The 26,128-nt window shown below is 37.6% G+C and overlaps 1 protein-coding gene across 1 annotated transcript in view; it reads left to right on the top strand.

The window, feature by feature from the left end:
• LOC124606066 overlaps window positions 1-26,128 on the top strand; it is a gene marked incomplete at its 5' end in the record, with an annotated part of 619,082 nt that overhangs the window by 494,068 nt on the left and 98,886 nt on the right. Inside the window, 7 exons of the mRNA XM_047138029.1 lie at window positions 574-707; window positions 3,067-3,311; window positions 8,665-9,804; window positions 11,781-12,148; window positions 17,300-17,431; window positions 21,617-21,916; window positions 23,985-24,176. Of these exons, the coding sequence (XP_046993985.1) occupies window positions 574-707; window positions 3,067-3,311; window positions 8,665-9,804; window positions 11,781-12,148; window positions 17,300-17,431; window positions 21,617-21,916; window positions 23,985-24,176 (2,511 nt within the window). The remainder of the gene's footprint in view (window positions 1-573; window positions 708-3,066; window positions 3,312-8,664; window positions 9,805-11,780; window positions 12,149-17,299; window positions 17,432-21,616; window positions 21,917-23,984; window positions 24,177-26,128) is intronic.

Below are 26,128 nucleotides of genomic sequence, written 5' to 3'. Positions count from 1 at the left end.
GTGGAAGAGCCTTATCAAAAGATCTCTTTCGAAACCCAAATAAATTCTGCATATATGTAAAATCTATCAGTGGCACAAAAGTCAGTTGTTGATGAATCAAAAACCGAAATTGAGGGTAGCAAAGCAAAAGTTGAAGTACTGAATTACATTTTCATATCTTCCTTTAAAATGGAGGATTTGTGGAGCACTGCCACAGTTTAATTAGTGTCATTGACTTTGAGAAACAGCTAAAACTGCACAGCATAGTGGAATTTGCCCTTTTAACATATTATCTATGTATAAGCCATTTACTTTCCTGTATACTCTAATTTTGATGCAGTAATGTATAACTTTGATCTAGATACAAATTGTTGTGTTTGGATCCATTGCCCATAATTAATGTAATTTTTATATCTGAGGATAGTGTATTCTGTGATTGAATCTGGTATTTACAGTATTGTGCCAGTTGAGAGTTTTCAAAAATATTTAAAAGCTGTAAAATACTGCCATCTTAAAAAACTGTAATGTTTCATAATTCTTATAAGGGTGTGAAGGGTTTTGTTATGTTCTAATTTGGCTATTTTTGTCTTGCAGGGGATCGCATCATCAGTGTGAATGGTTTGGCAGTGACAGGCTGTAGCTACGCGCAGGTGGTGCAGACTATACAACACAGCGGAAACTTCCTACACCTGCTTGTCGTGCCTAAGGAAAACGACCTACTGCAGCTGGTTTGTGATTAAAGTGGTTGAATATGAATGCACTGTACTATATCTTTTTTCTTCAATTAGTGAATGACACCACCCCCCCCCCCCCCCCCCCACACACACACACACACACACACACGAGAGTAGGTTGTGGGGGAGGGAGGGAGGGGCGTAAAACAGAAAAGGAATCAGACAGCAGAGAAGAAAGTGTGGGTGTAGGTTTTACACTGAAACTAATCATGTTATACACTACTTATGTGCAGGCTTTTATATGGATGTGACCAGTATTAGCCGTCCACCCATATGAATAGTCATTGGCCAATATGCTTGATGTCAGTGACTGCTTCACAGCCTGTGCTATTCCTCGACACCACCCTTGCCTCCCCCCCTCCCCCATCTGCCTGATTTCAAGAAAAGATTCTTATTTGATTTGCATACATGGGAATCGCTCGTGTAACCCATCCTTTGATCCCACAGTCCTGACACCAATCTCAACAAGGTCGTGTCTCGACCCATCTCCACCCTGATCGCCATGTTACGCTACAGTCAGATTCACGAGTGATTGCCGTTTGCACAGGTATAGGCACAGGCACGACTCACATAGTCGTTGGTTCCAAGTGACAGTTGTATGTTGCGCATACACATCTTTGCATTTGAAGAAAGCGGGTTTCCTACCAATTATATCTCTTGGTTGCTTGTGTAGAATTTGTCATTTACAACAACATTTGGCGATGACAGATTGCAACAAATGGAATAAAAATTCACTAAATACATCGCTACAGTTATGTTTAATGCTCACATTGGCTATGAAATTCACAGCAGGGCACTCAGCACACTACTGAACACTCGTTGGCTGTCGGAGAATGCATGACCTACATTTGCAGAACAAGCATAAACCTGACCGCTGTCTTTGAAGATTCCAATTATCTCCAAATATGCTTCACCGTCATCATTCTACAGTCTCATTGTCCTTACAGGAATCCCCCCCTCCCCCTCCATGTCTGTGGAGGTGGGAGGGGGAGAGGGCAGGCAAATTTCTTCTCTTTGTGTTCCGCACCCCCCCAAATGCATTAAAGAAGTACATTTTTACAACTTGCTAAAAGGCGCTGCATCACCTGCCTTCTAGCGTGACATGTCGTAACATCCCTGCCATTATACACTTGTTATTCGCTGTATCGTGGGTCTCTCCTTTCTCTGTTGTCCTAAATCAGGATAGAGTGTGGACCAGGAAATTGAATTTAACTTTCTTACACATAGGCTGTTATTGATTATAGACATTTATTCTTACTGATAGCCATCTCGTGTATAATCATATTTCAGAGGACACTATATGCCCCAGCCTTTAACTGAACAATCTGGTCATCACTTATTCTAACAACTTACTAGTGCTGTTGCTCTCTAGGCTTACATGCACAAATCGGGGTTTGGATTATCTGTGAGAACAGCAGCTTTATAAGGTGCAGTGTCCAAAGTGCGCAAATACAAGATAGTTCTGTCCTTTGTATTGGCAGTGTTTCTATTATCAGATGCCCAGTGGATGATTGGTATCATTTTTTCATTCAAGCAATTTATTGTGCTCACTTGCAGTCCACACACAAAAACAGTAAATTAAAAAATACACAGGCATTAGTAGTCTTATGAATCTGTCTTTCAGTCAAACCACTGAAAATCCTTAATTGCCATTTACTCTTTTTATTTGTTACAAGTGTTTTGTAGCTTGCCAGCATTTACAAAAACAAAGCAAACCCTGTGACAGAACCTAAAAAACTGTAAACGTAGTTTTTTGTTAGAGTGGTACATTACATAATGAACACTGATTGTGCTCTTAGATTATTAAATCTGTAACAATCTGTGTTTGTTTGTTTTGTGAATGACATCCACAATGCATGTAATGCAGAATTGTTTTGAACTACTGATTTTCTGACTGGAGTAAATTTTTTCTCAGTTTGAGTCACAGAATACAGCATTGCATCATAATTATTCAATGAAAACACCTGCATCTTCCATACACACATCCTGTGATATAATATAAATATTACAATTAGATGGTGGTTTCACATGCACATGTAACAATTTGACTGATTCTGGAAGTTGTAGTTTCCAATGTTTTAATGTTTGTGCTTTCTGTTTTTACTTGACACCTTAGTAAAATTATTTAAGTGGTATTAGGTGTATTATGTTTCAAGTAATGCCGTTCACTCCAACTCTCAACAGAAAACTTAAAAAAATGTTGTCCAGTTGATTTTCCCTCTGAATGAGTAACTGAAAGTGTTTTTACAGAATTTGTACTGTGAACATTAAAATTAATATCTCCATTAAACTAAATATAATTCCAGTTTAACTTCCTAATGCAGTTTAGCTTTTGCTACATATTTATTGGCAGTACTTCGGTGAGACGGCGCACAACCCTGAGACAAACCGGCGGCCATCACGGCTGCACTCACCAGGCCGTGGCATGCTGCAGCAGGCGGCTCCACCGCTGCGGCAGTATGCCTCCCCTCCACCATACCGCCCATTGCAACAGGATCCTGACTTCCGTAGTCGACGTTCCAGTGAGGGCTGTGACCGTGACCATAGCCCTTTTCGATCAGAGCGTCGCACTAGTGCAGACAACTGGGGTGGATACAGGTGTGTACGCAGGACATAATATCATAAAAGTAACTTATAATAAAATGATCACAAGTATTTTACAGCCGCCTGTTACTGGGTTTTTTCAATTACATTTGATTTTGTAAAGTTATAAAGCTGATCGTTCATACACTAATTTCTTTTAGACTGTATTATGGCATGTTATTTTCAAGTGTAGCTGCATGTCATGGACGTTACCAATATCCTCAAATTCGGGTAGGTTTGTCAATGGCTTCCTTAAAACACTTGAAGTGAATGACTTTATTTGTCCATGAAAAAAAGAGAATAACTTGTAATTTCTCCCAGTCTTGTCCAGTTTAACCTCTGTTTCATTAATACCCTGTTGATATTGTATTAAACTGTAAGTACTGTCTCCTCCTCTAGCACATTACATGCAATACACACCTACCATGAAATAACGTCTGCTTACCTTTCTTAAGAAATTTGAATTTTCATCCATTCATAAATGAACTTTGTTTTTATCCTCTAGTTTTCCATTATGATGCGGTAAATTAACGTAAATTGGTTAACATTCTGGTGCTTGATCAGTTTGCTACCTCTTCACACCAGTCATTCAATGAGTCACTTTTATAGCAAAAGTTTATGGATGAATTGTGTTACTTGCGAAACCAATACATAAGGTTCCCTGGCAATGAGGAATTCTGCCTTTCTTCTGTACTTGAACTTTCCCCATGAATAATAAATAAAATTTACTTTTCTATTATTTGTTTATCCTTCACAATTACAGACTATTATCTGGAAATGTAACAAAGGCCATAAAACCCTCATTTTCGTGAGAAAATAAAAATGTATATATTGATTACTTGTTGCTGGTAAGTACAAACAGAACAAAAAAATTAAAAATGCTGTTACTGAGAACATCACTAAACCTAATACTATTACTACTTTGTACCACTACAAAACTACTGTAAACACATTGCTACTACCGATCCTGGTTATTAGGGGGCAACTAAACTGTAGATGCTTGTTTCCACTACTGAATCCACTCTCATACTGCCTGCATTAACAATCTTTCTGATGGTTTCCTTGGGCATAGAGCAGCATGTCACTGTAACAAGTGATTCCAGAATTCAGTGAAACATCTGAGAATCCACACTTCCATGATCACTTGCACCAATGTGATAGAAGGTCTTGAAAAACTGCTACGAGGGTCGAATGAAAAGTAATACCTCCATCTTTGTTTATTGGGTTTGGATGGGAATATTTTAATAAATCAAATGCAGAAATAATCCATAGAATGTGATCTTTAATGATCAATATTCAGTTTTTCACATAATCACCAGCCAGTTGGATACATTTCTGCCAATGATGAAAAAGTTTTCTGAAGCCGTCACGGAAGAAGTCTACACTCTATTTCTGCAACCACGGTCTCTCAGTTCTCTCAACATCTTCATCAGAAGCATAATGATGTCCCCGCAGATCGTCTTTCATTATCGGGAACAGCTGGAAGAGGAGTTCCTGGCAAATTTCAAGTCTGCGCACTTTCATTTTAGAAGTCAGCATCCGGGGTACCCATTGTGCACAGATCTTCTGATAGCCAAGCAAAGCAATAGTGTGACCTACATGTTCTTGTAAAATGCCGATTGTGCTTGTAATTTCTCTCTGAGTGATACGACTATTGTCCTGAATCAGTCTGTCAACACTTTGCTTGTGAAATTCGGTGGCTGCTGTCACAGGACGTCCAACTTTTTGTTTGTAACGCAGGTCAGATGTTACCACCTCAGTATCTTTAAACTTACTCACCCAATGATGTACAGTACTCACATCAACACAATCATCATAAACTGCTTTCATTCTCTGATGAATCTCCTTTGGGGTGACACCTTCTGCTGTCAAGAATTCAATGACCGCACATTGCTTAAATCGCATTGACCGACCGTCTGTGCAGTGTTCCACACTTTACACTGTAACAACACAACCGTTCAATGATGGGGCGTCCCAGCAACTGGAGCTGTAGAGAAGAGGCTACGGAACAAGCCAATACCTGCCGCGTATCAATGCTACCAACTGTTGAAGAGTTATGAAGGTGGAGGCATTACTTTTCAGTCAACCCTCGTACATTCACTGGTTGCTAACCTCAGTTGCCTTTTCATCTGTAGAGTATATCATCAAGCCAAGCCGATAGCATGTTGACATGCGGTTGAATGCTTCATGAAGTTGTCCTTTGCGTCCTGGATACTGTGTGTGCAGTGTTATCCAACATGCATGAGATTGACCCATTCCTCAGTGCTGTTTTGGGACCCAGCATTCTTAATATCTGACAACCATTACCCACTGCTTAATTGTAGAATACGAAGTTTCTCAACATGTTATCCGGAGTGTCCACAGTGCAACAGTCATTGGTTTGCCTTTTGTTTTTGTACAGATGTGTAGCTTATGGCCCACGGCTGGTCAGTTAATGTATCAGCCCACTTGACAGGTGAAGAAATTTCATTTTTAGTCTCTCTCAGATGTTAGGGAGAAATTCATTGCTCTCCTGTTTTCACCTGAAGTGCCCACTCATTTTTCCACAGTTAAATATTTGATCTTGTATTTATTTTTTCATATTGGTCCCTGTTTCCAAGTATCCTTTGTACTTTCATTTGAGTGCCCTTCTTGAACCATTATAGGGTCCCCTTTTACCTGATTTCCATGTCCAGTGGGCATATTCCTAGAATTACTAACAGTGCATAATTTGGTTTTGTAAAGTAGCCACCTGTTAAACTTAATGGTACTCCTCTTTGAACTCTTCTGACTAACAAAGATGGCTTCCAAGCTGACATCTATGACTCCAAATGCTTGTACCATATACAGCTGACGCTACAATAAATTGGTGGTATGCTCAGATTGTTTTCGTGAGAGTCAAAATTGCTTATTTTCGATCATTATAATTTTGCCCACCATTGTACCTTTTCTGCTTGCCTCATCTGTATGATGATCAAAATTGCGATGTTCATTCCCATAATTGTTCTTAACCTGTGCTGGTCTTCTGTCTCATCTCCTTTATTGTTAGGATTCACTGTTTCAGTTAGCAGGGCAGTGGACTGTTACCAGCTTTGTTACCATCCTATCATTTCTTTTGAGCAAGGACTAGACTATTGGTGAACTTCGACATAAAAGTTTTCTGGGTATGGTACCACGTCATAATGTATAAAACTACTGCTGCTGGAGAAAAACCAACATTTCGGCCATGGTTGCAGCGGCCTTGTTCTTGACCAGTAGACCCAGAAGAAGGCCACTGCAACTGTGGCTGAAACGTGGTTTTTCTCCAGCAGCAGTAGTTTTTTACATTATGACATGGTACGATACCCAGAAAACTTTTATGTCGACTGACTCTGGTCACGGAAGCCTACGCAATTATATTGGTGAACATGTTTTCTTGTAGAATGGTTTTTTTTACTCCCAGGGAACTGTTTTTAAGATAATCTCCACAAATTGTTACCATTGTTCCATTTTTATTTCCCATGACTATTGCTTAAAACGTTGTTTAACATGCCTGTATGTATGCAGCCTGTGGATTCTTTCTTTTTGGTCACACTGCTGTGGCATGGCTTTCTGGCTCTTCTTGTTTCTCATCTCAATTTTATGCAATGCCTTGGTCCAGGTGCAAGGTGCTCCCATAGAAGCATCTCTCCTGGTAGGTTTGACACCTCCATTTCTCTGTGTATAGCTACTGTCACTTCTTGCACTTTAAAATCTACATAATTGATGAGCAATAGACTTCTGAGACACTGAAACACACTTCTTAGTTCTTCACAGCCTCCTTGACGTTGTATTTGGGCCTTGCAAGCACATTTTTGGTAGTGTTTGGAATTCCCTTTTAGTGGTGATGTAGTGTGTGATATTATGATGATGCGATGTCATTTCATGCTCAACATTTCACATGGCATGCGTCTGTTGTATATGCCAGATTGACATCTGTCTGTGACAATGCTCCAATCCTCCCTTCCTAGGGTGGCAGATGGTGAGGTGTGTTCAATTCCTTCAGGTTCAGTTCTATGATGGTTTCTTCTGGTTTCCTTCCACAATCAATAGGCGGCTACGTCACAACACTGACTTCACTTTTGCGTCAGTGATGTAGACGCAAGAGGCTTATTTTTCTCTAGGTGACCAATATCCTTTACCCATAGCTGATACTCATCCATATCATCACTAAATTGAAAATACATGGAAATAAGGATGTAACTCTACTTTCTGTTTAACATTTCCACACAGGTTACATGTTCCGTACAATACTGTCAAATTTTTATCGCTGCAGTGGCCTTGTTAAATAGTATTATTGCTGCCATAGGACGTTGCCCTTGGAAGACTGTCTGGACAGTTTTTGACATATTTTAAACCTTTCCTGTCTCCAAGAACAGTAAACTCTTCTGCCACTTTTCTATTCTCATGTAGTACACTGGCACATCTGATGGTATTAAGCTGTACTATATTTACGTTAATTGAGGATGAATGCAATCCCATGCTACATGACCATCCTTGATGACAGACTGCTTGTACAGCATATTGAAGGTATATAATTAATTCCTGCTGGCAGAAACCTGTTTCAGTAGAGTCATCAGTGTTCCACTTCTGTTGGCAAATTTTTCACTTTAAGATGGATCCTATCTATGATACCAGGTTCAGGAAAAGTAATATACTCTCCTTTTGGGTACATATTCTTTACCAGGTGTAGCAAGTCATTGGCTCTTCCAGCCTGCAGAGATGTCACATTCCCTATACTTTCATAAATCTGTCGCTGATCTGTTCGGTATATTTATACGACATGAACACAATTTTACTATTGTCTTTTTCTACTGTGACTTCCTTCCTCATAGTGTCCATAAATCGCTGCATGTTGATCACAATATTTTGCCAGATGACTAAAGTCTTGGCATTTCACGCACCGTGTCACTACTAAGTTGTCTTTCACTGAAACTGAACAAAATCTGAGATATACTTTGTGTCATTTCATGAGAGCTGTTCTAACATTTAGGTTCACTTCAATAACTTCATAGACCACCTTTCCTCCCATTGATCCTGTCCTGAATAGTAATATAAAGTCACATTCAAAGCTTACCTTTGTCAGTTCATCTTCAAGGTTTTGTGTGTACATTGCGCCTGTCAGTGCCTTTACATCTTTGTTGTCTGAGTCTCACAGAATATCATTAAAGATCTCTTTTTCTCAGGTTATTGACATATCAGTTTCTTGTACCTTTTTGTTGTTCATTATCTTTTCTTCGTCACTTTGTGTATCAGTTTCCAGGATGCTTGATCTTCCTTATACAGTTATTAAAATATTCTTGTAATTAATTCACCCATTTTGAATTGCTTGGTCCTTGCTGTAACTTTAATGAATACTTTATTTCCACAGGGCAACAAACAGCAGGGTAGGACCAGAGAATCCTTCCTCACAAGTTCCAGAAAGTCAGCATTTCGGTAGTCAGGATAGCTATCTTCAACTGCCTGGTTGCCGGCGAAGCCTGGACGGTGGAGATGGCGGAGGGGGAGGGGGAGGGGGTGGAGGAGGCAGTCGCAGAGAGTCATCTAGCTCTCTTCCAAGTACAGACTATCTTACACCTTCGGATAGTAAAGACAGCCTGTACGGATCTACATCTACGCTTACAGGGGGACGCAGCAGTGATGATTCAATTATCATTGACAGGATACGGAAGAGCTTTGAGCAGAAAGAAGAATTTTTGAGGCGGCCTAATCAACCCATTTCATGGAGTGTCCTTGAAAATGTGGTCAGAAATCAGCAACAGCATCATCAGCAGCAGCAGCAACAACAACAGCAACAGCAGCTGCTCCATCATAATCATCAGCAGCAACACCACCTCCATCACCAACAACAAATTCATCAACAGCAGCAACTTCAGTACCAACAGCAGCAGCAAAATCAGTGTTACCAAAATCATCCACAGACTGCAGCCCAGAATTCACAAAGCAGGGCAATTATTGCTAGGGAATTCTATGCCAGACCACAGAAATTTCAACGTCCAGTGTGGCCACCAACTAATTCTGCTTCGTCACTACCATCACAAATTGCTCCACCTAGTGATGAAAGACAGGAATCCCCAGTGAGAACCGCTGGTGCAAGAGTTAATCATGTGAGACCCTTGCATCAGAGTCTCCGTCGTGTTAAGTCTGATGTGGATGCTGAGCGGCAGTCTTCGGCATGTGGTAGTGAGGACAGCAGTAACCGTAGTGTGGCAGAGCACAGACTGCCATTTGAAAGAGCGTCATCTGAACCGTGTGAGGACAGGAGTGTAAATAGGTCACAACATAACTCTCTCAGTGCAAAGCTACCGTACAGTCCTGTGGTGCCCATTGAGAGTGCAAATTCTCAAGTGAGAAGTGTTCCTGCTGCAAACAGACCTGGAACGGGCAAGACACCCTTTGTGACTACACTGACACGCATTCATGAAAACATACCTGCCATTGACCGCAGACGAGAATTTGCCAATTCTCAGTCAGAATTTGCATTCCAGAATCTCCAGCAGCCAGATCAGAGGTAAGTTGCACACCTTCCATCACCTGTTGTTTAACTGCATATTGAAAATAAGTGATAAAGCTTTTTAACAGACTTCAAAGAAATTACGTATTCAGTTATACCTCATTTTTTAAAACAGATTTTAGTTATTCATCAACACAGTGTATGATTATTTGGTGGCTGATACAGTTAGTGTATGCCTTGTCTTATTCTTAAAGTAATTTTTATAGATTGTGTTTATGGATCACACTTGTGTGGCAGTAGAGAACTTAAATATGGCTGAGAAAGATGGGGAGGTGAACAAATCACGGACTAGACACAGGATTGTATGTTAAAGAAACACACTAGTGAAAATTTTAAGTTATCATCTTTCAAAGCTAAATCTCATTCTGGAAGCTAATATGATTTAAAGAGGAAAGTAGTAAGTTATTCATTACTTGAACAGTTACTTTAAAGTAATGTAGACTGTATGCCCACTGTCTGCTTTTGTTCATTGTTCTGTATTTGTAATGTTATTGAGAACCACCATAAGTATATTGTTTACTACATTTGTCAGAGTTGTTGACAGAAAAACATAAGCCACATTGTCATTCAGTTTTTCTTTTTCATATGTATTTCATGTGCAACATTGGATTTCACTATCACTAATATCAAATTAAACTATCTTTACCATAAACTTTAATATTGTCGGTGGTGAATAATTCTGGGACCTTATTATGTTCTCTATAATATCTGATTAAATTTACATTTAGTCTTTCTGGCCCAGAAAGGTGTATCCCCTTTTTTTGATATGGCTGGTCAAAAAGACTGGCTTTCCTTTACAGGGAGTTTCTCAGTATCTCAGTAGTGCTGTTACATTAATCTAAGCAAAAACGAGGCAACATGCAGTTTATAGATACTCCGCAGTTCCTCATTTGAATGCAATGGGCTCGTGGTAACTTTATAGGCCCTCACATTGAAACCATCGTTTTTCAGCCTCATTTCTGTCACCCTTTATTTTGTTGGCAGAATGATGAGTGCCTAGATGTTGTCTTCACAAGGTACAATGGCCAAGTCGGCAATGCCTGTGCTCTTCAGTTGCTGCAGTGAGCAATCCATACACTCTGCTACTGCCAAAGCGCTATACAGCTTCTCAAAGCTGGCTGATCATAACCAGTACAACTTACAGCTGGTGTTGAACACTGATTATTTCCCTCTCCATCTATAGCCATCCCACACTACATCCCATGTCTTTCTTTTCTTATGGTGATCTATGTGTGTGAAAAGATGCTTAGTTGCACTGTGGTTTGGAGTCAAAATTTGACTGAAGCACCCCTCTCCCCATCCCCACACCTTGCTGGTTAGTGATTTGAAACATGGGAGGAAGGCAAGGGCATACCACCTCAAATAAGACCGTGCCTAATAAAAACATTGGTGCTCAAACCATCCTATGATTTGATGACAGTTTTACCTCTACTGTGTACAAAATCGAACAATTAAACATTTAAGAGAAGCACGACTGGCTATATTCTTCTACAAATTTGCAAACTAAATTACAGCAATTGATAGATTTACCTCTCATTTCCTTCTGATTGGCACTAACAGTGATACGTGCTCTGGTTAGTAGATACATCTCTATTTCATGGGTAGCATGATAAATGAAGTCATTTAATAAGTGATACACCTGTAGAAGCACATATACAACAAATAAAACTTAAAATGGAGTGCACAACTGCAGGTTAACACTATTTATTAATGAAAATGTTCAAATGCATAGCATATGAAAAAATAGTGTGTTATTACATGGAGCAAATTTTTATCTTTCTAAACTTAATTTTAACTTCATCATTAACTAGGCTATTTGTATTTTATGTCTTTTATATAAACCATTACTATAAGTTTAAGAAGTCACTCCAGAGTGAATAACTAAGTAGAAATATACAGTGTCATTTTATGGCTGTAGATTATTCAGTGAAGAACGTTGGTTAATTATTGTCCCACTTTCACTGTTTCCTTAGATCCATTTCAAGACCCACAGAGGATGGACCTAGGCGTGAGAGGTCCTGTGAACGTATGCAACAAGTGCAACCTCAGCAGAAGGAAAATGTGGCGGAATGGCAAAGGCTTTCTCCTGAGCCTGAATTACAACCTGTTTACCAACGAGCAAGGCAGTTTGAAGAAGGCCTTCTGGCGGAGGACCGCACCAGCTTGTACCGCAGTGAATTGGCTCGTCTATCTGCCAAGAAGAGTGTACCAAATGTGGCTGTGCGAAAGCGTGAATTTGAGTCACGTTCGACAGCCTCTCCTCCTTCGTCATCTGCAGTAACCAGGGAATCTCGAGAATCGAGACGTACCACCCGTGAGAGCAGATCACTAGAGAGTGCTGGTATGTTCGAATGTGCTATTGAATACTAAACAAAGTATGTGATGCATTAATCTGTGCTTTGAATGCTGACCAGAAGAAGTGTCCCTTTAAATTTATTATAACTTACAGTTGCTTACATTCCTGTGTATTTTGATAACTTTATGGTAAAAATAATATTTTATTTCAGAGAAATACATTTTCTCCATGTGATGCTCTTGCTAGTTGTTATCCTCTTATGCAGAAATTGTTCTTTGGCATACTGAGTAGACAAAAGTCATGGGATAGTGACATGTGCATGTACAGATGGTGGTAATATCACATACACGAGGTATAAAGGGGCAGCGCATTGGCGGAGCTGTCGTTTTTACTCATGTGATTAATAAAAGGGTTTCCGATGTTTTTGTGGCTGCGTGATGGGAATTGACAAACTTTGAACGCAGATTGGTAGTTGGAGCTTGATTAAAGTGACATTCCGTTTTTGAAATTCGTGGGGAATTCAATATTCTGAGATCCACAGTGTGAAGAGTGTGCCAAGAAAACCAAATTTCAGGCATTACCTCTCACCACAGACATGTAGTGGCTGACAGCCTTCACTTAATGACTGAGAGCAGCGACTTTTGCATAGAGTTGTCAGTGCAAACAGCTAAGCAACACTACATGAAATTACCACAGAAATCGGTGTGGGATGTATGACGAATGAATGAGTTAGGACTATGCAGTATAATTTGGCATTAATGAGCTATGGCAGAAGACAACCAATGTGAGTGCCTTTTTTAGCAGCACAACTTCATCTGCAATGCCTCTCTAGACAACTGGAAAACTGTGCCTGGTCAGATGATTCCTGATTTCAGTTGATAAGAACTGATGGTAGAATTTGAGTGAGGTGCAGACACAATGAAGCTGTGGGCCCAGATTGTCAACAAGGCACTGTGCAAGCTGGTAGAGGATCTATAATGCTGTGGGCTGTGTTTACGTGGCATGCCCAGGCATTTCCACTCCGACTGAATCAATAATTGACTGGAAATGGTTTTATTCAGCTGCTGGAAGACCGTTTTCAGCCATTCGTGGACTTCTTGTTCCCAAACAGTGATGGTATTTTTTATGGATGACAATGCACCATGTTACCAGGCCACAATTGTTTGTGATTAGTTTGAAGAACGTTCTGGACAATTCGAGGTAATGGTTTGGTCACCCAGATTTCCCAACTTATATTCGAACATCTGTGGGACATTCTCTAGAGGTAATTTCATGCACAAAATCCTCCACTGGCTACACTTTCGCAATTATGGACGACTGTAGAGGCAGCATGGCTCAGTATTTCTGCAGGGGCTTCCAGCGACTTTTTGAGTCTGTGCTGCATCAAGTTGCTGCAATACACCAGGCAAAAGCTGGTCCACCACTTTATTAGGAAGTATCCCATGACTTTTGTTGCCTCAGTGTATTTTATCATATTAACTGCCTGTTGTTTGTGATGAGGGAGATATTGTGGTGGGAGGACTAATTTGCTTGTTGAATTGTAGACATACATTTAAAAAGTGCTTAAAGATATGTAAAATGGTATTGACTGGAAAGCGAGGTTTCATCCTGATAGTGTGATGCACAAACCCTCTGTAAATTGTATTTGATTTTGGAAGTCGTTCGTCAGGCTGCCTTTCTCTTCTTACTGCCATACATTCCTGTTTGATTGAGATTTACAATTCTGAGACAGGCTTGGGTCTCACTTGGGCATTGGCCCATAGTCATAGACTCGTATCTCCTGAACTGTGTGTCATACAATGCTATAAGTTGCAGTTACATTCAGTAATTTATGTTGATATTGCCAGCAAAATTTGGTGCAAATAAAATTATTAACAAAGAAATAATAAATTAAAACAACATGCCTGTGAGATTCAGCTCCAACTACCATACACCTGCTTGCACTGTTATTGATATGAGATGAATTTTGTCATGTGCTACATTGCGTAATTTCATTTTCATTCTGTAATTGTCTTTTATGCTTCCAAGTGTGGCTCAGATTTACTGAACAAGGTTTTATTTATTTCGTATTGATTTCTTGACTTGAGACAGGAGCTATAATTTGAACAGTGTTTTATGCACATCATACAGTACATAATGTGACTCCCAACATAACTGTAGAAAATATATTAATTCAGTTATTGTTAACAAATGGGGAATTAGTTGCTAAGAAATAATACACAGAAGTACATACTGTTTTTGTTATTAAAGAGTGGCTCTGGGTGGATTATTGAAATGTGGAAAATTTTTCATTTATTGACATATCAGAATAGATTTTATTTACTGGTTCTCTTCCTCACTTATTTAATTTGTTGAATGCTTTGTGTTCACACTGTTATGGCATTTATGTTTCTTGTCCTCAGTTTCACCCATTATGGTCCCAAAATTCTGAAGTTCAGAGTATCTTGTTTCCACATTCAGTCTTGCTCATTATGTTCCTTTTTTCCAACTGTTCAAGGGGTATTATAGCCAACTCTTGACGGCTGAAAGAGTGCAATATTTTTTTGGTGTAGAACTCAATAATATTAAAGTCACTCTGTAGTTTGACATACCCACATTTTATACAAACATTAGCATTTTTTAAAAATTAATTTAGACATTTTTGGCACCTGAAAATGTAAACCATACCATATGGTAACTGAATGGCATTTTCTTCAGTTCTCATTTAATCACCCTTGTGGCATGTTTTCACTGTAGATGAAAACAAAGCTTTTGAGAATATTGTTGATACTTTTGGTGATGACTGACTCCATCAATACAAAACAGCATGTTCACAAAGCACAAAGATAGTGCATCGAGACAGGAGTAACAGATAACATTTTGGCAGTGTTATATATTTGTTACAGCAAAATTGTTCAGGCTGAATTCAGTAACAGTTTATAATTAGGGACAGGAAAAAAATTGTTTGATTGTATGGTCAGCTTTGGTGATAGGTTTTGCCAATTTTGGTTTTAATTTTTTCCAATTTTTATGTTATTTGCTTCAGATTTTGTCTTTTTTGTCAGTTATGGTCTTAGTTTCTGACGGCTTCTTTTTGAAGTACTTTATGTTCTTATTTTTTCTTATTTCATTGTTCTTCTGTGCTATGTTGAAAACAAAAATATGCCAATTAATTACATTTTATTTATTCACATCATGGATCACATTTATTTACATTACCCAAAAAGAAATCATTTACATTAAACCTGTTAAGTCTAATCAGTTAACTTTGCAGCAATACCCTCTTCAAAGTTTTTCAAAATCAAGAATTGTCGTAACTTTAAAGGTTTCTTCTGCGATATTATGCCTCCTATCTGTCAGCATTTTACTATGGTTTGAAAACAACCACACAGAGTCTGAATTTAAACATGGAAGACAAACTGCCTTCAGCACAACAACAGACATTTGATGTCCACATATTCTGTGGGTATGGAAAGTTGCTTTTCCGCTAAGTAATGAGGTTCTAGGTACACAGAAATCTTTTTGCCATGTTAATATTAATTGAACTCTTTATCACCTCATGACTGAAACAAAAAGTTAGAATGATGGACATTGATTATTTGGATCTGTGGCCATAAGAGTTGCTAGCTTAATTTGAAGGTGCAAACTGGTGTTTTCTTCACCTCTGCTTGAAGTATTCGACCCTTCATATTTCTCAATTCTCCAAAAATTCATTCTCCCTCAATAATGAAGCTTCAATTTTAATGTGGAAAAGCAGTAATGGTTTTATATGGTAATATTGGGTTTCCCGATATTTTTGCCCAACAAATAATAACAAAAACAATGCTGTTTGGAGTGACCTCTAATCTGGTGCATCAGTTAAACTACATATTTTTGTAATGTGCCAAATACGGCACTTAGTTTCACAAATGCATAAATCAGCACAGCGCCCATTCAGTGATCTCTTGCAAATTTGTTTCTGATTGTAAAACAGAAGACAAGAACATTTATATCAATATTAATGCAATATTATCTTTACTTTTTCATGAATGACATTTGTGGTGTCTTTGTGATTTGTTGCATAGACTAGGGCCTAAATTACATTGAATGTTTATCAGACACCGTGTTTGCACAAGAAAAGTGACATCCATATTTAGTGTTTTTCATATTTACACTTGCTTATTATGGAAATATCTAGTTTAATTGATTTATTCTATTACATTCTCAAAATTGTGTAACTTTTTTATGATAGATTCAAATGTGTCAGGAAATTTCATGTCAGCTACTGAAACTGTTGCTGGGACAGAGATCTTTTGAAGCAGAGAGTTTATGGTTGCTTTCTTATTTATAGCTACTGAGGCCATCGTTTTTCTCAGGAAATAGACTGTTAAGACTATACACAATTCTCAGTGTTGAGAAAACAGTCAAAATTCAGCAGCATTCAGCGATTATCAGTTATCAATATTAGTAAATTGCTGCCCTTAAATTCAAGACATTTGTACACATGTATAGGGAAAATGCCAAAGTTAGTAACCTTTCATTAAAACTGTCTGTTTTGCCATAGGTCACTAAAAATCACAAGTTTTGTGTTATCTTTAATTTTATCATTTACATGAAGTTTTCCTGTCCCTACTTATAATAAATTTGGACATTTAGTTGTTCAACTTGATTTCTTTTTTATAAAACTCAAAAATTTTGTAGCTGAAGAAATTAAAATATCTGTATATGGTAAAGGCAGATGAGGCATAATGAAGATTTCTAGTTTCATGGGGTTTTGTCATTTAATTTTCTCATTTCTGTTTAAAGCCCTTTGAGAACACAGGCTTCCGAATAATATTATACTTGCTAGATGGTTTTAAGGAAGAGTGAACCATGTCTGTAAAATTTTTATCTTAAATTTAAGTAGTGACTTGTACTTGTCTTCTTGAAATAATTCTCATATCTCTCAATGAAGGAAATTAACTATACTATGTTAATTCTTTTGACTGTTGACTCTTCACTGATAGCAATGATAGACACTCAACTCATTTTAAATATAGTATCTGTGACACACTTTAAATACTTTCATGTCCATTCTAAATTCTAATAGTTTAAAATAGTCAGCTTTTCTGATTAAATATTATGAGTGAGTAAAATGGCATTATTATTCAATTATGTGGCAATAGTTGAATACATTTTGTGTTGTTTTAAGTATGAAATCTGATTCTCAATTTACATGATGTCTTGTTCTATGCATAGAACTCTCTAAGAAGAAGAAAGACGGTGAATTAATCAACACGGGGGTCTCAGGCAACCGTATGATTTTAGTAGGCAGTACAAAGCTACACTGTGAACCTCCTTGTGATTTCAAGCAGTTTAATGTTGCTCCAGGTATCAAGTGTGTCACCTAACATTTAACACAGAGTGTCCTGTGCTAGAATTGTCATGAGAAACAGCTTTTGAAATTCCCTGTACCTGTGTTCTAATGTATGGCCACTGGAATGCCCTATCTGTTGTTTTTTTCTGTGTCAATTTAATATGATATAACAGTCAGTATACATAATGTTTGTGTTTGCTGTTAATGGTCTCTTTTCTCATGCTTAGTAAAAATTGAAGTTTGCTTCTGTTGAGTCTGGTGTCATTTGTATTAGTTTGCCATGTAATCACAACAGGCTGAACAAATTGGACATCTTTTTAGGTTACAGACGATGGGTCATTTGGTATAGTGCTTCATGGAGAGAACATTTGACTGGCTGTTCACAGCTTGCAATACATAGCTGTATAGTTACTTTGGGAGTGGGAGGGGGGAGGAGGGTGGGGTGTTGATGAAAGTACGATCAGCCAACCTTACTTGTGGTTCCATGTCCTGAGGAAGGATTTGCCATGATCCATTTTTTGTCACTCATTATGTCACTAGTACCTCTTCAATTTCTACTTCCCATGTGCGTATAACAGGCAAACTTAATCACAGAAGACTTATTACTAGTCAACGCTGTGTTTTTAAAAAAAAGTATGTTGTTTTGATGATTGGTGTTCTTACCTCTGATTTTCATTCATTTCTTGTGTCCCTTGTTTAAAGTGCTGTTAAGTAGCCTGTACATTCAACTTAGTAGTTAATCTACTGGTTGCCTCCTCCTGCTGTAATCCACCAGTTACTTTAATCCACATTTGAATTTTTATTCACTCCTTTATTTGCATCTATGGTGTAAAAGTTAAATAGCAGTGATAATAAATCACTGACCTGTCTTAATTGTTTTTGACATCTTCATTATATTTATTTATTGTAAGAATTCTGCCAATCCCTAGATTTTTACACACTGTGGTAGCAAGATAATAGTGTGTCCCTCTTTCATAGATTTTGGTTGCAAGATTGACTAACAATGTGGGTCTAGTATCACTCTGTGTCTGTTTTGGAAGGTATTTTATCTATAATGCTTGGCTTCATATTTTCCAGGACTGTATAATTGTAAAACTGAATCTCTTATTTCTTCCATGTCAGCTTTTTCTTCCTCCACAAGACAGTATTCTCTACTTTCTCAACAGTTCTCTCTTATCAGTTCTGAAATTTGTATTTTTTTATGCTGTTTGTCAGATTTGTTTCCACTATTTTTTATTCCCACAGTTATGTACATGTGCTTTTGTCTGTATGTATCATACATCAACAATGGATTCTCTGGCCTAAATTATTTCTATTTTTTACATACTAAACTTCATTTTTGGTTAAATTGTGGGAAGTGTTGTGCTCAGTCTGGTGGGTATCAGTTTCAATAATTTCAAAGTACATTACTCAATTTGTCAGTGTTACTTTCTGGTATAGTATTTTTTAATTCTATTTATCTTTGACTTCCTTTTCATAGTTACTAGGTTATAATCACAATTTGTGATGTCACCAGCATATGCCTTTCAGGCCATTGCATATTTCTGATACGCTTTGTCTTCTGTTTTCTTTTCTTTTTTTAATTATTCCATTTCATTTCATGGATTTTTCTCTGCGTATTGCCTTAGGCAGAGTGATCTGCCATTTGTCTTTTCTATTATTGAATACCTAAGAAAGCTAAGAAATTCATGAGATATTTTTCCTATTTCCGTGTATTCATTAAGTGATATGAGCATTGAATGTGGCACGGATGGGTTCAGTATGAATTTATTGGAATTCTCAGAATAATAGGTCTGTCATTGATTATTCAAGGTGATTTAATTGAAAACCAAGATTTTTGTGCATTACAGTTTCTCAAATTTATTATAGATCCAGAAAATTTTCACCACAGCAATTGATAAATTACGCATTAGATCCTGTGCTTGAAGTAATTTCCCTCTTTCTCGTTTCCTTTCAGTAATCTCATATAATCTAAATTTAGCATAGGAAAAGGAAGCTATTTCTTATGAGACACAGATTGAGAAGACTGCATATGCTGTACATAAATGCTGTAATTGTAATGCATTGGTTTCCATTGCCTTCTACCACCCCAAGTCTTTGACAGATGCTAATTCTCCAGTTTTCAGGGGCAGTTCTGTCACAAAGATAAATTGACACTTCTTAATTATATCTACTACCCTTAATGAAGCACTGACACTGTGATATGGAGACTGATCATTTCTGAGACCTTCGATTATCAGAGCAAAAAGACTTCTCCAAAATCATAGGAAAACTGAGATTATACTTGGAATTTCTGGACTTCTACTCAGTGACATGAACCACTAGACCTGTAATTAACTTTCTTCTCAGTTTCCAGTAAAAACTTGTCAGTTTCTACTAATACTGTAGGTTTTTCAATGTTATGCAGTAACTGTGATTTGCATTTGTATTCTCACTAAGAGCTGCATGTTGTGTTAGAATGTAAGCACGTAATGCATGGTGATAAATTCTCTCTCTCTCTCTCTCTCTCTCTCTCTCTGTGTGTGTGTGTGTGTGTGTGTGTGTGTGTGTGTGTGTGTGTAAAACCAAAACTGTTTCTGGACAGCAGTGCACTGACAATGATTTTCGTATATTTCAAAATTTAAAAAATCGGTTGTTAAACTTTAAATCTTCACTTACTAAGTATAATATGGAAAATAATTTTGTATAAAGTTAAAGGTGGATATATTTTAGACTCTCTTGTTCACTAGTATTACATTCTTTCACAGTGACCCTATTCTGAAAATAATTTATATCATCACCAGTTTCATCTGTGCGTCACTAATTCATACGTCTTATTTACACGAATCGTTATTCTTACCACCACACTAATTCCAGTGATGTGGTTAAAAGTAGATTTCATTGTCATATGTGTTGTTTTACACTGTATACATGCTTTTGAAGTGAAGTGTGATAAAGGCCGAACAGGGATACAGCTGTAATTGTTGTTCTTGTGTAATGAGTGAATTACATGTTCCCCACTGAAATTTGTAGTTCAATATATGCAACTAAAATACAATGATGGTGCAGATTTTTTTCTTCACTTTTCGTGTGATCAGACAATCTGAACATCAAAATAACGTTTTAGAATAATGTAGGGAAACAGAAGGGTGCCGTTTACTAGTGGAAGGCCCTTTTTGGAATATAAGTAATGAAAGAAATGAACTTATAATTGTGGCTGTAGTGATTGAAACACACACAAACTAACTAAAAACTCTGCTAGCTTTTGGATGGATCCTCCTTCAGAACTGAAACAACACATGAACATAAAAACAATGTCTCTCTCTCTCTCTCTCTCTCTCTCTCTCTCTCTCTCTCTGTCTCTCACTCACACACACACACCATCTTACAATGATAATTGAGTATGTGAGGTAAGAGATTTTGGATTATTAGGTGTGTGTCACAATCACACTCTTCAGTATGTAGTAGTGATCAAAGTGAAAGGCTGACCTGTCTTCTGCGTAGTATGTGTATTCTATTAAATTTTCACACTATAGTGGTCTCTGAAGTGGTTCAGATTTCCCTCAGCAGCTTGTTGGAGTGCTACCTCACAATCAGCTCCTTATTTTTTGGCAGTACAGCTCTTGATGGGACTTGGCCTCATCAACTTTCCTTTCCCCTTACAACTCTGTTCTCTGCTTTCCTCTTCCATCCTCAGATCCCCATCTTGGTAATGTCAACCAACACATTGTTCAGCCATCTAGCTCTTGGTCAGTCCTTCCTTCTGTTGGAATACAACCTGCCTTTCATGATTCATTTTGGCATCCTGTCCTCTGTTATCCTCTCCATATGCCGTGACCAGCTTATTCTTTGAGATTTAATAAATTTAATGATGTCTTTCCCTTGTATAAGCTCTCACATCCATAAATTTTTTGCATGGTTTTTCTTTCAAATTACCTTAGATTTTTCATATTTGCTTCTGTCATTGTCCACATTTCTGATTCATATGTAGCAACTGGTTGTACAAGGGAACTCGCCATCAGCTGACAATAATAAAACACCCATTAACTTCTCAGAATTAGACTGCACATTGTATGTGTGTCTGAACTCAATTTTTTATTTGATATTTTGTCTCGAAACAAAATTTCAAGAAATTTGTATAATTCATTCATCTATGTAACAAAACTTTTCCTTCTGTTTCGTGAGAGATAAAATGTACTTTTTTTCTGCCCCCTTCACAGAACCACCTAGTCATGAGCCACTTGTGCGCTTACGTGCACGGTCCAACTCTGCTGAATCGTGGGCTGCTGCAGCTCGAAATCGAATGGCAACAGCTTCACCAAGATGGGAAGATGAGGCAGCAAGGGGCCGTAGTTGTGAAAGGGATAGAGAGAAGCTGTGGGACAGAATTCAAGAACAGAACAAGGACATTAATGACAAGGATAGAAACTTGGAATGGGATGCTGGAGAGGAGCCACCTCGACATCGTGCTGTTAGACAGGATTCTTACTTGGCTGCTGTGAGGACACCATTTGGTACAGGTATGATTATAGTTAAGATTGTTTAGTTGTTTACATTTACCATGTGTATTAAGATGTCACTTCAGAGAAGTTGAGAGTGCTTGTAGCATTTTTGGGTTTCTCAAAATAGACTTGCTTCCTCTTTTTATTTTTCCTGGTTGCTTGTATATATGTTTCTTTATCCATGTGTTCTGCACATTTTGACCATATATTTTAAAAATTCACACATCCACCATAACCTTTCCACTAAAAATGCAAACATTTCCAATGCCATTGGGAAAACAAATTGTTTTTCCTACACCATTGCAAAAGCTTTCACTGCATTGTCACCACTAGACTTTCTTTAAATGATTTTACAGATTTTTCATATCAATGTTTCTACAAAATCATTTCACTATCTACAATTCATTGCACATTATTCTTTTATTTTTATTTCTTGATTCCAGTATTTCCAGAAATTCTGCACTCATATGTGCTATTGGAATGTTAAATCATTTTAAACTACTTCTCTCACTTGTCACTCAATGATACTTTAATGTTGGGATCAGTGTTCATAAATGCTCATATTGAGGTAGTGTCAATATCAGTCTTTGGTGAATTGTGTCAAATGGTTACTGGCATATCATACTACTTTTGATAGATGTTTGTGCGGTATAGTGTTGTTTTTTGTGCTGTTGTTAGTTGCAACTGTAATTGTGAAACTCAGCTGTTGGCACATAACCTATACATGTGGTGTTGGTAGTGGGGGATGGAAACACTGACATTCACAGTGTCAAGTGATGGAAGGCTCACTATAAACAGTATTACATGTCTTTGTTTTTTCATGAGACACTGATGAGAGGTATGCCACTGCCACATTTCCTTCTCTTTCACCCATTATCTGTACTGATTGATGAAGAATATTTTGAAAATTTTTGAAAATTTTTGATAAGATGAGCAATTTGTCTAAATTCTCATTATGATCAGGTCTACCCTCCAGTTATTTATATAAATTTGTGCCAGTGTACCTCTGAGACATTGTACAACATAATATACATAAGAAAAAAGCTATATTTTTCTTCTGTATTATTTGATATGTCTGTAGTCTCTGAGTAAACACAAAGTGCTGCCTTATCGTTTGTGATGTGATTCTGTGAAATAGTTTTTCTTAAATTCTGAGTGGCATAATTTTGTTTCTGGATGTATCACATGTCTTTGTAAAATGAAGTTAAATAATTCTTTATTCTTTGTAAACAGTGCTGCACTGCTTCAATGTGCTTAATGAAAGGCATTGCAAAACCACCAAAAGCTGCTGTTGTGTGTGTGTGTGTGTGTGTGTGTGTGTGTGTGAGAGAGAGAGAGAGAGAGAGAGAGAGAGAGAACTAGCTTTGGTCAAGGAATGATTTTCATCATGAATATCATTACATCAGATTAAAAGGCAGATGCTGCAACTGATAATTGTGTATTTAATGTCAAGGATCATTCCTTTAACCTGATTTAATGATACCTTTGACTTGAAGATAGCCATTTGACCAAAGCCGGTTGTCGATAAATAAATATGCATAACAGCAGCTTTTGGTGCTTTTGCAATGCTATTCTTTAAGTACGTAATTTTTTGTTGAATTTCTGCATGTAATTGTTTCAACATGTCATTCTCAGCATAGCTCTCACAAAAGCATAGCAGTTTTATTTAACTTTCAGTTTTTTAACAGAGTAAGTGTACAAGGAAAGCTCCAGTACACGCAAAACTAAACAAAATATTTTTATCCATCCTTTCTCATTGAATTCTCAGCTAAGCAGATACACCACTTCATTCATTTTCAATTCTCCCGCATGATTTGTGATAGGTAACATCACATGTTCACAGTCTCGTCGAAAACTATGAACAGTGTGTATGCAGAACAATAAAAATGCATGAATGAAAAAGAAAGGCTATAACTGAGATAGCTGCAGTAGAGTTATTTGCCTTTAGCACACAGTTATTGATAGTGCCTTCACTGCACCCACAGTTTCAGAATTTTTTTGATAGCACTTTGTACATGTGTTAATTTATTTTCTTTAGTTAACCTTGTTTATTTTATGCTTGTGCTTATGTGTATTTTGCTACCAGAACGACCCAACAGGCTCATAACACACCAGACACCACAGTCTGTGACCGAGAAGGAGGGAGGACATCCTGTAGTCTCTTCTGTGTGTTCTCAAATATCCCCTCCTCGACCTACTCAGTTAGATATACCCAATCCTGCACGTCCTGCAGAAATGGGTCCAGGTGCTCCGGCAGCTGAGGGAGATGCAGTCAAAGGTTGGGGCTTGTAGCTGTTGTTACAGTTTGTACAGATGCATGCATTCCGAGTATTAAGTTGCCTTACTAACACTGAGCAATGGCCAGAACCTAATTTATGTTGGTCATCTGGTAGGCTTGCACAAAATTTTCAAAACTAATCGTTTAAATGAAGACAGAGCCTTTAGTACTGACAGAAAAAGAAAAGTTAGAGGTATAATTTACCTCATTTCTGTTCGAATGTGGTGTATGGCACATGCATTTGTTAAGGTAAAGCAGTCTAATAGATTAAAGAAAAAAAAGTTTGGGGGGTAGATCTGAATACAATGCAGAACAAAGTCTTTAATATGGTTTATAATACAGTTTTAAAAGTGTTACGTACTGTTGCACTGACAAAATTTTAATTTGAGTTCTGTGTACGAAACTTAATTTGCTTGCAGAAAGAATTTCGTGGTGTATGTTATATATGATTAATGACGGAGGTGTACTCCCAACAGTAGGAAATAATTCTATTTCACGTCCTTGTCTTAGTGCCTGTCATCTGTGGTACAGCCACTCAATCCAGTCATGTGCTGTAGCATATTTACAAATGTGCTCTAACCAAAATTTTGTGTATAAATCTTGGGAAGCGAAACTCCCTGACATTGCCATAGTGTAATAGTTGTGGAGTACTCAATTAGTATTGCATGAAAGTCATTCAGTGCTGTGCATTAGTCAGGAAGTGCATGCAGTATTTTTTATTAAGTTACTGTAAAAGTGCTGGTTGCATGCATGGGCTTGCTGTGGCTTATATGTTTAGCAGTCCAACAATGAAAGTGGATTATGGATTGCTAGCCAAGAATTAAGTTCAGCCAGTTTTCTGTGTGTGTATGACCTCCAGAGATGAAAGAGTATTATTTTTTGTGGTTATATGAATGAGTGAAAGTGGGGGGGAGGGGAGGAGGGAGAGAGAGAGAGAGAGAGAGAGAGAGAGAGAGAGAGAGAGAGAGAGAGAGAGAGAGAGAGAGAACATGCATGCACAGACTTATGTTTTCCTTTATAACATGATTCTCTTTTAAGGGTTGGTAATCCTGAGTTGTCATTGCCATTTTAAAGTAAATTATGTAAACCCTGCCACAGGACAGTGTTTTCCCCAAAATTTTCCACTGGTCTCATAATTTGTAGTATAAAATATTGACTTATCAAAATGTACAACATATAAGTATGTGATAAAATCTTCTTGGGTTATCATTTGAACCATGGCATCATGTTCTTGCAATGTTTTGAAGCACTGGAAACTCATTGAAATGTTGTAACAACATGAAGCCACAACTCGGCTGATAACCTGAGAAGATTCCATCAGTGAAATTAACCTAAAAAGCCTGCACCCCCACATATAATTAATTATTCATTTGTAAAAGTATATTATTTATCAGGTATTTAAATGCTTGAAGAATAACTACATAAGACAACATAATTCTAGCTTTGTGACAGGTATATTGACCTTTTAAAATTAGTGGCTTGGATAAGTAAGCAGATTGTACCAAGGCCTGTTTCATATGATTTCTGGTTCAATAGTTAGGTCAATGCAGTATGGTTGGATTTGGGTGGGAGTGTTTTTATAGATGAATCCTTTGATGGTGCTTAAGTAATGTAAGCCTTTTTTCAGTTTATTAAATTTAATACAGTATTTCTAGTAGCTCTGGTTTGAGAGGATTGTATGTGGGGAATAACGCTGTTCACTAAATGTGGATAGAATCACAACCAGATTGTTGTGATTAAAATTTAATTGTTAAATTGGTAGAAAAACTGAAATTGTAAATCTGGTGTTTGTGTTTAGTTGACACAGATGTCATCTAATGAGATACACGGGTGAGCAAAAATATGGAAACACAAAAACCCAACATAGTGCCATGCTTAATACATAGTAGAAAAATGTTGACATTCAAAACAGCTTCCTAGTCATCTCAGAATGGATAAATACAGGTCCTGTA

The sequence above is a fragment of the Schistocerca americana genome, chromosome 3 (genome assembly GCF_021461395.2).
Source record: "Schistocerca americana isolate TAMUIC-IGC-003095 chromosome 3, iqSchAmer2.1, whole genome shotgun sequence".
Classification (NCBI taxonomy): Eukaryota; Metazoa; Arthropoda; class Insecta; order Orthoptera; family Acrididae; genus Schistocerca; species Schistocerca americana.
This window is presented reverse-complemented; position numbering and strand designations above follow the sequence as displayed.